This window comes from Sceloporus occidentalis, unplaced genomic scaffold (assembly GCF_023333645.1).
Source record: "Sceloporus occidentalis isolate IW3139 unplaced genomic scaffold, rSceOcc1.0.p SCAF_2, whole genome shotgun sequence".
NCBI classification, from domain to species: domain Eukaryota; kingdom Metazoa; phylum Chordata; class Lepidosauria; order Squamata; family Phrynosomatidae; genus Sceloporus; species Sceloporus occidentalis.
Window position 1 is genome coordinate 95,766,773 of NW_028316982.1, and position 14,031 is coordinate 95,780,803.

Here is a 14,031-nt window from a genome sequence, read left to right on the forward strand (position 1 = left end):
GCCAAATAAAACAGTGCCCCCTGTCCTCTTGGCAAGGAGTCAAGCTGACGAATGGCCTAAACCCCAGGGCTGGTGCGAACAGACCCACCAACATCTGGCCTGTTCAGTGTGAAACCTGGGGTACACCCCTCTTAAAATGTAATATTAAGAACTCCCTGTTTGCTCTGGATCCTCCCGGAAGCTCCAGAGCCCTCAGTTGTGATTCCAGGTGATTGTTTAAAACATGCCCTGCTGTACCATGCAGTGCCACCACTGCTGGGTGGCACATGCTGCTGCCATGTACTGCTCACTCTGAGGTCAGAACGAGGTACCCAGCCATATGATCAGGCCTTGTTCTGATCTCAGAGTGAAGTGAAACATTGCAGCTGCACGCATACAGGCAACACAGTGGCCCATGCATGCAAACTGCTGCCTGGTGTTGGAATGGAGGGCCCTAGGTAATGGGGGGAGGTTGGCGCAGCTCCAAGGCCAGGATACACTGGGTTGCTTCTGGAGCATGCTGATCCATGCAGACCCTACCAAAGAGACATAAAAACTTTTGAAAACTTTTGCTTTCTCTTCAGTTTTACCTTTTGATGAATTGCAGTAATTGAGAGACATTAAATCCAGGATCTCTCTTACAGTGCAATCCTATACACCTCTAGTCAGAGTGAGTCACACTGAATTCAGTGGGATTTATTCACAGATAAGACTATGCAGATGCAAGCATCTTTGGCCTATGCTGGGATGTACCTATAAGCTTTTAATATTCATGGTGGGGTGGCAGAAAAGAATAACCTGCCTAATTTCATGGGAAGCCACAAAGTTTTTCAGGTTTTTATTTTTTAAAATTCAGGCTTCATAGTGAATTAGTGCTATATCTGTGTGCTTTATGCTGCAGCCTCAATCACTCTGCCCCAGTAATAATCACTCAGTTCATTAATAAAGTAGCATAGCATTAACTCATATAATTCTCCAGCGTTCTCTGCCTCAGACCAAAATGATTCTGCAAATCTGCCCTAAAGTTTCCATTACTAAAAGAACAGATACTCAACAGTGTACAGCAGCATGTTACAGCATGCCTGTAAGATGGAAATTTAGCCAGACCCACAGCATTGTTTTCAGTTGCAGCGACATTTTGAAATAATGAAATAAAGCAACTTGAAACTTGCAGATTTATTAACCTCTTATCTCAGGAATTTTTGCTGTTCCTGCAGATGTGCTCTACTCAGAGTGCTCTAAAATGTTAAACTTTCTGATATAGCTAGGAGAGAAAATGGGATTGATTACTGTGCTCCCTACACATTTGGCTATTATTACTACTCATGGCATGCACTGGACCTGAAATCAACTCCACCTTGAATGGGGGACTTTATCAGGCACAGAACATTTCCAATGTGTCAGCAGAACTCAAGTGATGAAGTTCGCAGAGCTTGGCTCTGAGACAAAATAGAATCTACCTTCAGCAATTTTTGATTGAGCTATCCATACTTGTCCCAAGTGCTGCTGAAGAAAAGTCAGCCACCAAAGAAAAGCAGCATATTTTTAGACCTTTAACTAAAGTATATTTGAAATTACTGGTCTGTGCATGACTGATAATATTACCCCACATACTGTGCTTAAGATTTTAAAGTTTACTCCAAATGCCTAGTTTGGCAGGATTCAATAATCCACACTTCTTAAAGTTATAGCCTTTCCACACTACATAATTATAGCACTTTGATCTCACTTTAATTGCTCTTTGGCAGATAAACTGGGATCTGTACTCTGCAGAAGCACCCAAGCTCTTTGGCGGAGAATTCTAAACAGATCATGAAACTACAAATCTCAGGATTTTATTGGCTGGAACAATTGCAGTTTAAAAAGTACTGAAGTGCTATAAAACTCTGTAGTGTGAAAAATGTCCTTAATATGTTTTAATATGAAGGGGGTGAGAAGGACTCATGGGCGGGATACATACCGCCATTTAGTACGTATAGGATACGTACTAGGGTTAGGAAGGGGCGGTGCTTCCGCACCCCCCTAACCCTAGTACGTATTCAATACGTACAAGATGGCGGCGCCCCTTCTACATGGGCGCCGCCATCTTGACGTATCGGACGCTGAGCGTCCGTACGCGTCGCGGGCATTGTGACGTAGCGAGTGCGCCCCTGGCACCTCGCTACGTCGCAAACGCGACTCAAGAAGAAGCTCCATTTTGGAGCTTCTTTTTCAGTTTGCACGGAAGCCGCGCCGTGTGGAGGCTCCGGCTCCCCCGCAGACTAACCGGCGGCGGCGGCAGACCGCCGCAAAGCGGCGGTTTGTATCCCGCCATGGTAAACCGAACCTAACACCTTTTAGGACCAAACTAGGTTTAACAATGAACGTAATCTCTGATAAGCTTTCTCACTGTCTTTGATTAAAAGATACTATGAGAGCCAATTTTTGTATTGTGGTTACAGTTCTTGTCTGTCTGTCTGTCTAGTACTTATTTATTTATTTTAAAATTATCACTGCCCTATATCAAAAAAGAATTCATGAAGACTTGCAGGTAAAATGAAAAGCAACAAGTTAAATCTTTTTAAAACAATAAAAATAATGTAAATACACCAAAAACATATCAGACATAATAATGAATTAAAACAGATTTAAAATATTAAAATCTTTAAAATACAGGAGTATTTGAGATAAATCAATGAGGCCTAACAGCCTTGATGAGCATCTTAAGTTTTCACTTGGCACCTAAATTAAATCTGTGTTGGTGCTAGTTAGGCCTCCAAGGACAGTGGGTATAACAGTCCACAACTTTTGTCCCGAAAGGAAATGATTCCTTTTCCTAAACTATCAGCTCTAAAGTGGGAGGAAGACAATATAAATACATGCATTTATTTTTTATTTTTCTGGGACTAGAAACTGTGAATTACACTGTTCATGATGAATGAACAAAATAAAATGACAGTGGTCAGAGAACAGATCTCCCATGTTCATCTGCGTTCATCTTTAGCTCATATCTCTTTTTATTTTCCCACCCACCATACAATTAAAGGGTCATCTACTCATTTTAATGAAATCATTTTTTAACAAATAGGTTTCAGTCAGAGTATCAGAAACCAAGCCTTTACTAAATCTAGGCTACTTAAAACATCATTGTAGTGATTCACATTTCCTTATTATGTTATTAGATTACTCATAATGAAAATAAATATTTAAAAAATGTTGACCAAAGAGAAAAAATTATGGAGTCATATTATTGTTTCAGCAAATGATAGGGGTTTTTTTAAAACACAAAATAAATTATAAAAGTGAAGCCTTAGAGTATGCAGACTCAGTTTATTAAAAAAAATTAATTATAAAAGTGAAGCCTTAGAGTATGCAGAATCAGTTTATTTAAAAAAGTAATAAAAGGCATGCTGTGGATAACAGAAAGGAAGGTAAGAAGAATGAATAACAAACAGAAGAACTTCTACTCTACTAGCCTGCCTCCATGGCACAAAGCACTCAAATCTACAGACCAAGATGATACATCATTGCAATAACTTCAGCTGTTCTCCCCTCCTATTTTTGCTGAGTCTGTTTTTCCCACTATCATTTCCTTTCCAGCCACATCTAACATTTTATAATGAAAAGTTAAGATCTCTCTCCTCATGAAAGCAATAAAATGCCACATCCTTGTTTTTTGCACTGCACAATAGTTGCGTTGCTTGTTGATATAAACCCGTTCAACAAAATGATGCTCTTTCTCACTGTCTCTCTGTCTCTCCCTCTAAATAAACAACTTAACATTACAGCTGTGGCAACCTGGCCTTTATGTTTTCCTCACCACAAATTTCATACTATATTAAGAAATATAAGCAGTAATTTTTTAAAAAAGTATACATGGGTAACATCCCTTTGGGAAATAATTAAACAGTGCAAAATCAGATCAAATGGACCAGATGAAGAAGAGTGTTATCAAGGATCTGCATGACTGTAAAGTGAGGGAAAGAGAAAAGGGGAAATGGGAAGCAAGATAAATTCTTAGTGTCAATAAAGCAGATTGGATTTGGGATTCACAGGTGGGGATCTGTTTTGTATAAGAACCAGGATACACATCATGCAATGTACATGAAGTCATCATTAGGCTGTCATAACGCAGTGGACTGAGATGGGAATCGCTTTTCAAGCTCCTCCACTATGCAGTTCAAGTCCCCATTCTGCTGGCTGTGCTCAGCCTCAGCCATGAGTTCAGCACTTGGTGGTTCTGGCGTTGCCACTGGCTTCAACTTGGCTATGTGCTTAGGTAAAATATGGTTTTTGTCTATCTGACTATACATGTTGGCCACTGATTTTTCAATATCTGCTAAGTTCTGGATATTTCTAAGAATCCCTTTTAGCTCCCTACGTGGCGGGACATATGGTTCTGGCACACGAGCCTGTGGTGACCCCAAGTCCTGTTTGGAGGGAGACTTGGCATGTCTTGTAGGGGACGTGGTCTGGGAGCTCAGAGTAGATGAGGAAGATGACAAAGAAAGACTAGGTGGGGAAGGGAATGGAAGTGGTAATGGTGGAGGAGTTGGGGGTGGAGGGGGTGGAGATGGAGGAGGGGGTGGAGGAGGAGGGGTTTTGGGTGGGTCTGGAATGCTCTCCATTTCTTCCACTTTAGGTTGTGTGGTCAGTAGAAATTGGCGGACTGGTGATTTGATCCTAAAGGAAGGAGGAATGGGTCTATGATAGGGTGGTGGGGACAACTGTTCAGGGATGTCATGATGAGTGATGATTACAGAAGGTATTGTAGGCATTTCGAGTTCAACCACCTTAGAATAAGGTGTGTGAGAGGAAAAAGAAGATGGTGAGAGATGGTCTGGTGATGGAAGGAAACCTTCAGAAGACAACTCCAGTATACTGTCTCCATCTTGGGTACAGCTGCTGTGCGTTGGTGAATGTGACATTCTTTTATCTCGGGATTTCACTTGTTTCATTTCCTGCAGAGCCTGTTGCTCAAACTGCCTTGCTTTCTCTTTGACTGATATTTTGGGGCCAATGAACTTTTTGAAGATTGGGCTGCTAATATCAGCTCTGCCGTGCTCCATTTCAGCTCTTTCATTTTCTGCTCGGATTCTGTCCTGTTCCCACTGAACTGGATCCATAATGACTGCTTTACTCAAAGCGTCAGAAATGTGTCTTCTGGTAAGACGTGTTGGGAAAGTCCATGCCCTGTTAATGCCTCCCAAAGGCCATCCTAACAGAACATTTCTCAGGGCTGACCTTCTGGGAGAAAAGGGATGGGGCGTATCTTTTCTTTCATGCAGGAACCCAGAATAGGTGGACCCTTGGAATGCACCCTCCATGTACAGAGGGTTTTGAGTTGTTAAGGGATTCTCATCAGACAAAAATGTAATGTTACTTGCAGATTTGGGAAGGTTATTGTTCAATGTTCCATTTATATTAGACTGCTTGTGGGCCTCAATAGCACGGGAAGCAAAGCTGCTTATAGCTCTCTGACGGTCTCCTTCTTCTAAGAATGACTTTTTTCCCCTGCTTTGTTGAAAATGGTAGAGAAGAAAAAGACTTGAAAGAAAAGAAGATAATTACAGGTAAGGAAGCATGCATGGACATTGATTCTTGTGAGAAAATATAATCTGAATGCAGCTAACTAAAAGTCTTCTAAGGTGATCTAAAGAAACTACATCTATATTAAGTAATCTGTATGTAATTAAACTATTAAGGAAAGGTGGTGCATTTGTTCACTAAGGCAAATGATTTACTTCTTCACCAAGGGAAAGGGGATATAATCTGAAGATAAATAGGGTAACAAAACATAGGCTTTGAGTAGATAAACTTCACACTATATGAGTTCTTACCATATATACTCGTCTATAAGTTGAGAAATTTATGCCCAAAATTGACCCCCAATCCTGGGTCGACTTATATATGGGTCAATATGGTAATTCCGATGATGGCAGCTTATTCAGTGATAAACACATACACATACACCTTCCTCCCCACTTTCCCTCCCTTCCTGGGAATGGACTGTTGGAAGCAGAGAGAGTGCAGGGCAATTTTTATTTCTATGAGAGCAGCAGCTGATCCAGTCACAAATACAAACACCTTCCTTCCCACTTTCCCTAGTCCAGCATGCACGCACGCGGACACACACACACACTTTCTCTCTCTCCCTCAGTTCCTTTTATGTGTGGCTCACCCCCAACTGACTCTTCATCCCCATTTCTTCCTCACCCTCTGTGAGAAGACAGGGCAGATAACTGTGGATAGACCAACAGAAAAGAACTTTCATTCCAGCGAGAGTTTACTGGAAAAGTAGGTTTCTTGGTAGGATTGAAGAGGGCAGAGGGCACCTGTGACTGGTTAACCCGACCCCAAGGAAAGAATGGCTGCAACTGTGGCCCTTTGGTGCTTCCTCACAGCAGCAGAGAAACAACCTCTGCCTACTGCTGGGGGAATGGTGAAGAGCCACCACGGATCTGAGGAGCCTCAAAGTTTTATCCTTGACTTATCCACAGGTCATAGCAAAATCTATAATTTTGGCCCCAAAACTTGCCCTCAACTTAGACGTGAAGTCAACTTATAGTCGAGTATATACAGTAATTTAAACAAATGCCTAACAAAAGTTAGTGCTTTTTAGAAATATGAATATTCTACTTAGATTAAAATCTGCTGCTAAAAGGCATTCTGTGGGAATACAGTCAGCCCTCCCCTTAGGTGGGCTTGCCTTCCGCAGCTTTGAGCTTACATGGAAGGCTAGCCGCAGTAGAAATAATGGGGTGTGTGCATGCTGCCATGAGCACGCACCCCATTATTTTCTATGGGGATTCAGCATATGCTGTTTTCCCCATACGCAGGGGGTTCCAGATCCCTGCATATAGCGGGGGCAGACTGTATGTGCATCCATGCCCGTAGCATGTACACGTACATGCATAGAAATTTGTTTATATATTATTTATTAATTTAATTTTTACCTTCCACCCTATACAGAAACCTCAAATTAGAATAAATGGATTGATAGATAGATGGATAGATTGATAGATTCCTGTTAATGGCATATACGGGTGGAAATTCCAGTTGTATGTAGCTTTTGTGGTTGTGGAGGATGGAGGAATTCAGCACCTCTATGGATCTATATCCTATGGCTGGTTCACCAAGCATATTTTCTGATTGGATTTCCTTCTTCATAGCCATTCAATGGCCAGGAGATGATGAGAGGCAGCTAGACAGTAAGCTCCATATCCATGGCCACAACCAAGACAAACAACGTATCTTCCTAGACCTCCTGTTTGCCCTATGGTGGTCCAGAACAATGATGTCTCTTAGAACTGGTTGCAAGAGGGTTGTTTTTTTTAAAGTAGTGCTTAGTTTTATATTATTAGCCTTTTAAAATGCATTTAATTTACATAGTTTTAATTCTATGGATAATTTAATTGATTTTAAACAAGCTTCTAAGTTTTTTCTTTGCTTTTGTAAATTTTTATAAATGTATTTATTTGAAGTTCTGTAAGCTGCTTTGAGTTCCAGTTTTGGGGGAAAGGCAGGATATAAATGAATCAATACTACTACTAATACCAATAATCAAAACAACAACAACAGAAAGAGAGAATTGACCTCTGAGACCAAGAAGCTGCTGAGAACTTTGTGTCCAGGAAATGAAAAAAAAAAGTTTAATCTCAATCAAGCCACCAAGCAGTATTCTTATGCAAAGTATACTCATTTAATTTCTCCACCATTTAGGAGATATAGCTGAAATACCACCCCAAACTTGTTATCAATGAATACACTTTGCACAAGAATTACTGCTAGATTTCTTGGTCTCAGAAGTTGGTTTATTCATATTATAACTGATGTATAATTGCTAAACTGTATAAAGCTTTGCTTTGGTGATTTGATGGTTGCTAAACTGTTAACTGCTTAACTGAAGCCAGTCTCCTATCGTTAGTCCCAAAGAGAAGAGTCACTGAATCAGTGTGATCTGCCTATGTGTTGACTTGCAGTTCAGCAACTGATTCAGTTGACCTACTATGTTTGGGACTAACCAACAGGATTCAATCCATTGATGTTAATAAGCATGCCAGTGAATGAAAGATTTCAGCACTGCAGCTTCCTGTTTTAGGATTTTTGGAGAGAAAAAAATCTTAAAGGAATATGATCTATTTAATTCCATTTAATATAAATCCCTGGTGTGCAATGAGATTGCTTTTGTCTCCTTATGCCTGCTTCCCTTTGGAAGGATGTAAACCAAATTACTGAGGAGTAAATGTCTACTAGGTGCTACAGTACTAGAAAAAGAAAGTAATTCTAATAATATCAACTACTTTGTTTCTAATACGATATTACGCCCAATAATGGAAGTTTACTCACTGATGCCTATGAGTCCAAAGATGGAAAAATAAGGGGAAATGAAACACAAAACAAAGGACAGCAATTAGAAAAAATAAGTCTTGAAAATGTTATGAGTGATAAAGGGAAATCAGAAAGTGGTTAGAAACAGATGCTCTATTAACAGCTTATATTACTTAAATCTGAAAACATCACATAACTATTTCATGCTGAAGAATCTATTATTTTACACAAGATATACTACAATCAAGTAAAGGGTTCAGGATCAAAACTATATGGAATGCACTTATTCACAATGGTGGATTGTGGCTCCCAAGTTTGTGGGGTAGTAAAATCTCCTCTGGATTTTAGTATGAACTAATAGGTTGCTGAAATGATTTCAGGGCTGGGTTCAGAATCTTTAATATTGCCTTTAAATGAGAAAAGTCACACTGGAAGAAAACGTTGATAGTATGCTCCTGTCTGGCTTGTTTAGTTAACCCCAAGAGAGAATTCCTGAATAGATCAACAATTAAACAATCAGCACCTGAACTTAGAACATTTCATGTGTATGCAATAGTCTTCACTGAGTCTCCCTCAGCTACATTCTCCTTCTCAAAACTATTTCACATCTATTACTGATTTTTTTTGCACCCAAGATGTTTGAAAAAGAAATAATTACTTTCTATCCTTCCTTTATGATTACCATTTGAAAACACACACACACATCGAAATGAAAAATCATCCAGACTAAATGACAGCTCTTTGCCAGTTCATGCACTTGTATCCTTTGTCCATCCATGCATTGTGGCGTCTAGTTATGGTTTCTCCAAGATTGCCATTTGAAGAACACACACACACACACAAAATGAAAAATCAGTTAGTCCAGGCTAGACGACAGAAATGTTTGGCAATTCATGCAAATGTATCCTTCATCAATCAGTCAAATTAGACTTATTATTATTCATGCTTTACATTAATGCTGCTAAGCAAAATCCATACATTAAGCATACGGGCCAGGAAATCCAAATCTACTGCTTCAAATCATTACTTGTGGGAATGAGGGAACTTCCTGTGTGAGGGTAGTAGTATATCATATCCCAAGAATGAGACAGTAGCAGAAGGCACTGGAGAAAAGGTCTCATCCAAAAATTCCAGCAGCCACCTTCTGGGAACTTACTGCCCACATCAGCTGAACACGTTTGGTAAACCAGACTCTGTGTGGTTTGTATGAAGTCTGAAGTTGAGAGTATAGTATTAACAAGCTGGAATACTGCCAGCTGACTTCACAGATCAGTCTGGACATCAGAACCCTCAAAGGCCTGAGCCCAGAGTTACTGCCATAGTCTAAGCAGCTTACCAGTGAGAGAAACACTATGGGCTTCTGTTGTTGTGTCTGGCTTTCTCTCTTCTCTGGATTTGATCTTTGACTCAGTTCTGACTATTTGCTGTTGTTGTTAACTGCCTTTGAGTTGATCTTGACCCATGGCAACCCTGTGGATAACATCTCTAAGGCCTGTTACAGACAGCCAAAATAAAGCTGCTTCGAGTCACAGTGGAGGTATGGTGTTTCAATGATGCATGCGTCCTAAGAGTCCAGAAGTCGCACCAAAGCCACACTCCATCCCTAAGGACTGGAGCGTGGCTTTGGTGTGGCTTCTGGACTATTAGGACGCATGCATCATTGAAACACCATACCTCCACTGTGACTCGAAGCAGCTTTATTTTGGCTGTCTGTAACAGGCCTAAGATTCCCTATGCTCCACTGCTCTGCTTAGTTCCAAATTCATATCTATGATCCCCATCCATCTAATATGCATTCTTCCTCTCCTTCAATTTCCCTCCAACATTCCTAGAATAACAGTCTCTTCCAGTGAGTCATGCCTTCTCATGATGTGGCCAAAGTATGAAAGCTTCAGTTTAATCACGTTGGCTTTCAGAGAAATTTCAGGCTTAATCTGCTTTAGGACCTGTTTGTGTGTTTTTTTGGCTGTCCATGGTTAACCTCAGTACTCTTCTCCTGCACCACATCTCATATATCCCATATATAGTTCTGACTATATCCTTGTCTATATAGGCATCCTGAAGTTTTTCACATTTGACCACATCCCCCTTTCTGTTCCCTGGAGTGACTACAGATTTGCCAGCTCTCATATCTAGAGTGGGAATGGGGAAAGTATGTTCCTTCTGCAACAGCCCCCCTCCCATGCCCACCAAAGACCCCTGCCAATTACCTGAAAACCCTCACAAATACCGTTTAAAAAACTGGCACAATTTTAATACTAACTTTGTCTGAAAACAATACTAAAAGACCCCAAAATGTCCTTACCTAGGGCCTAACACTGGTTACAGGCTAGTAATTGACATTCTGGACCAGTGATCGGTGAGTAGTTCTGTGAGCCAAAAACCCCAATCAACCTGTTTATGCTGCTTATGTACATGCATTTGTATATATCTCCATATACAGCCTCCCCTCCACCCATACAAGACAATGCATAGAAGGACTTTACGTTAGAGGAACATTTTCCTTGGATTCAGATTCATGTACTCTCGTTCATTAGACATTTTTAAAGCAGAGACTAAATGACCACCTATAAGAAATACTGTAGCATAAGATGACCCTTGAGGTCCCTGCAAATTCCATGAATCTGACCAAACGTTACGTTTTCTCTCTTTCAGTATTCCTTTGACATAAAAAGGGCAAAACAAAACACACACATTGCACTTATGTAAAATAAAATTCACAAATATGTTTGAGAAACATGTAGTGTTTGACTGCATTGATCTGAGTACCCAAATCTATATTCCTCTAATTTCTGTAAACTAAAAAAGTTTACAGTTTAATTTCTGCAAACTAAACCCCCCCGTCCCCTTTTTCAAAAAAAAATTCAAGCGTTACTTTGAATGTAGATCATATGCCTGATGTTTAGGAGACTATTAACTGTCTGTTAATTATCCTCTGTTCTTGAAGGAAACATTTTAATTTACATAGCAATAAGAGCTGTAATCTCTGAGGGGCCAAAATTAGACCATGAGTTACTAGCATTTTAAATGGCAAACCTCATTGAGGACTTACATGGTGCTGTCACCGAGTTCTTCATACAGATTATTGGCAGGAGTGCTTGCTGGTTTGCCAGCTGGTAAGGCCATCTGGATTCGAGCTGTTTTAGCACATTCAGCCTGTCTCCTTTGGTGAATTGCACAGAGAAGAAACAAAGAGTGTCAAAAACATGCTTCTATAATGAAGCCTAGGCTGATAACAAATTGTCAATGGAAGAATATCTAATGCAGTTTTCACCTCATAACTGGTTACAGTAATAAGACTATTGTGATTATCACATGAAGGATAAAGATGGAAACAAAGTAGATTGCTCCCATCCTTATCCCATCCTATTTGGGCGATTGGGGGAAAATTATCACACCTTGCATGCTTACCCCATTCTTTTCCTGTCTGTGAAGTGTAATGGACCTCAAATGAGGGGTCCATTACATTTCACGGATGGGGGAAGAATGGGATAAGTGCGTGGGGTGTGATAATCTTTCCCCCAATTGCCCAAATAGGATGGGGTAAGGACAGGAGCAATCTGCTTTACTTCCGTCCTTATCCTCCATGTGATAATCTTCTATGATCTCAAAACATCACAACAGAAATACAGCAGAAAAAGAAAATCTGAGTCCTTATTTGATTCCATTTACTTCATACCCTACAATAAAACTCCCCCTTTCACTCTTTCCATACAAGTCTGAAGAGCAGAATCATCAACTTCAGTTTACTGAAATGAATTCCTGAGAAGCCTAAATACAAATATAAAATATGCATTATTTTCAGTAGAACTCATTTCTAAGTTCTTAAGAAAAGATCCCGCATCTGTGTTACAGAGCAGATAACACTAGATTATCTCAGCATGTACTCTTACCCTAACAATCTACATGTTGATTACTCTGTGTTAACGATAATGCACTGAGATTTACTTATAATGTGATTATACTATCAGATGGTTCTTCTACCTGTCATTCATATTCTCAGACTTTCATAAGAAACTGTTCCCTTCCTGCACATATACACACATATTCCACAAAGTAAAACATAACATATAAGATTTAGTGGTTGTCATATAAAATACATTCAGCTGCATTTGCAGAAAATGTAACTTTTTCCAGCCTCCAATCACTGAGACACACAAGTTACTTAAATGGATATTGGCCTTGGTATGTTACTTGCCATCTCAGCTTTGGGGAAGTTAGCAGATCTATGGTGTTAGTTCTAATGCACTAAACCTGCCTTTGAAGAAACCTCAGCATTTTTATCTAACAAGTCAGGACATATAAACTACCAGCAATATATGCATTCCTCTTGAACATCATATTTTTCATTTCCAAAATGTTCCAAAGCAAAACCTCACTTCAGTCAGTACCTTTTATATGCAAAGTGTTGGAAACAAGATGCTAGTAAGACATACTTACTCTTTAAATCTGTTTTGTAATGCATAATGGTAAAACAGGAAAAAAAGTTGTGAGTTCACTTGGAAAAATAATTCAAAAATGTGATTTTTTAAAAAACTTAAAAGGTATTAAACTTAATCACAGCACTAATCAGGCAACACATTTTATAAACAATTATTTTATGTTACTTATAAAAGCCACGGGTGGCAGACATCAACTTAGAAAAGGCTTTTCTTCCTTCACAGAGGAGGAGCAAATGCTTCTTCTAAGACAGTCATCTTAGAACTGCTAAATCATCATTAAAAAGCGTACAGGGTTATATATTTTTCTTTAATATTACAATATGGGAATGCATGCACTTTTATTACATCAAAACAATTATAATGTATAATACATTTTAAATGTACATTGTTACATTTAAATGTACATTTATACTTTTTAAATGCATTAACCCTTAATGGACTGACAGACCACACAGTTCATAAAACAGACAGTGGCCTCTAAGTTCTCCAAAGAGAATTATGGAATCCTGGTTCTCAGACAGACATACTGAGTCTGACTACTGAGTTTAGGTGAAGCTATCTAAACCTTAGTTATGATTTTAAAAGTCAGGACACCAAATAATAAAGTATGCCTTATAATTTCCTCATGAATTCAAATTATACATACAATATTAAAGATATTTTAATGGTAACAACAACAACAAAATATTGGGGCTATTCTAAGTTTTGGGGTCCATTACAAAGCTTTAAACCTCCTGTGAATAACTAATACTCTTTGGTTCATAATTACTTTCTTCTTTGGAACAGATACTGAAATTCTAAACATAACACTTAATAGAAAAGAGAAATGATAATTTCTTAGATTATTTACAAGCAGAATCTAAGCATTACTACAGCAATGCTAATTTACAAAGGAAATAAACCACCCAAAATTCATTTAACTTTCCTGTTCTTTTTTAAAAATCTGCAAAAAATTATTGAATAGTAAGATGACCATTGGTCTAGAAAATATTTAAAATATTGCTGTGACACACAATAAAGTTGTGATATAAAACAAGTCTTAATGTTCCCATTTTATGCACAACAACGACAGTTATGCTCATTTGGCTTTAATCTCTGCACTAAATAGCAAACTTCAATAATTATTTGGCCATCTGTAATATCTGATTATATTAAAGACATCAGAGGAGACAGAAGGGGGCAGAGAGACCCATTTCTGTATCCTTTAAGTATTGACCATGGACCATGCATGCATAGGAGTATTTTCAGAATTCTTAATTGCATCTGAGAAAAAGAACAATTTAGATATTCTACAACTCAT

At 39.0% G+C, this 14,031-nt stretch overlaps 1 protein-coding gene across 5 annotated transcripts in view; it reads right to left on the reverse strand.

Annotated features, from left to right (window-relative positions):
- Positions 1-14,031, reverse strand: part of LOC149318735 (protocadherin-15-like) — a 952,040-nt gene that overhangs the window by 20,307 nt on the left and 917,702 nt on the right. For all 5 annotated transcript variants that reach the window (XM_089510367.1, XM_089510370.1, XM_089510366.1 and 2 more), the window contains one exon: positions 11,342-11,452. In XM_089510367.1, coding sequence (XP_089366493.1) covers positions 11,342-11,452 — 111 coding nt within the window. The remainder of the gene's footprint in view (positions 1-11,341; positions 11,453-14,031) is intronic.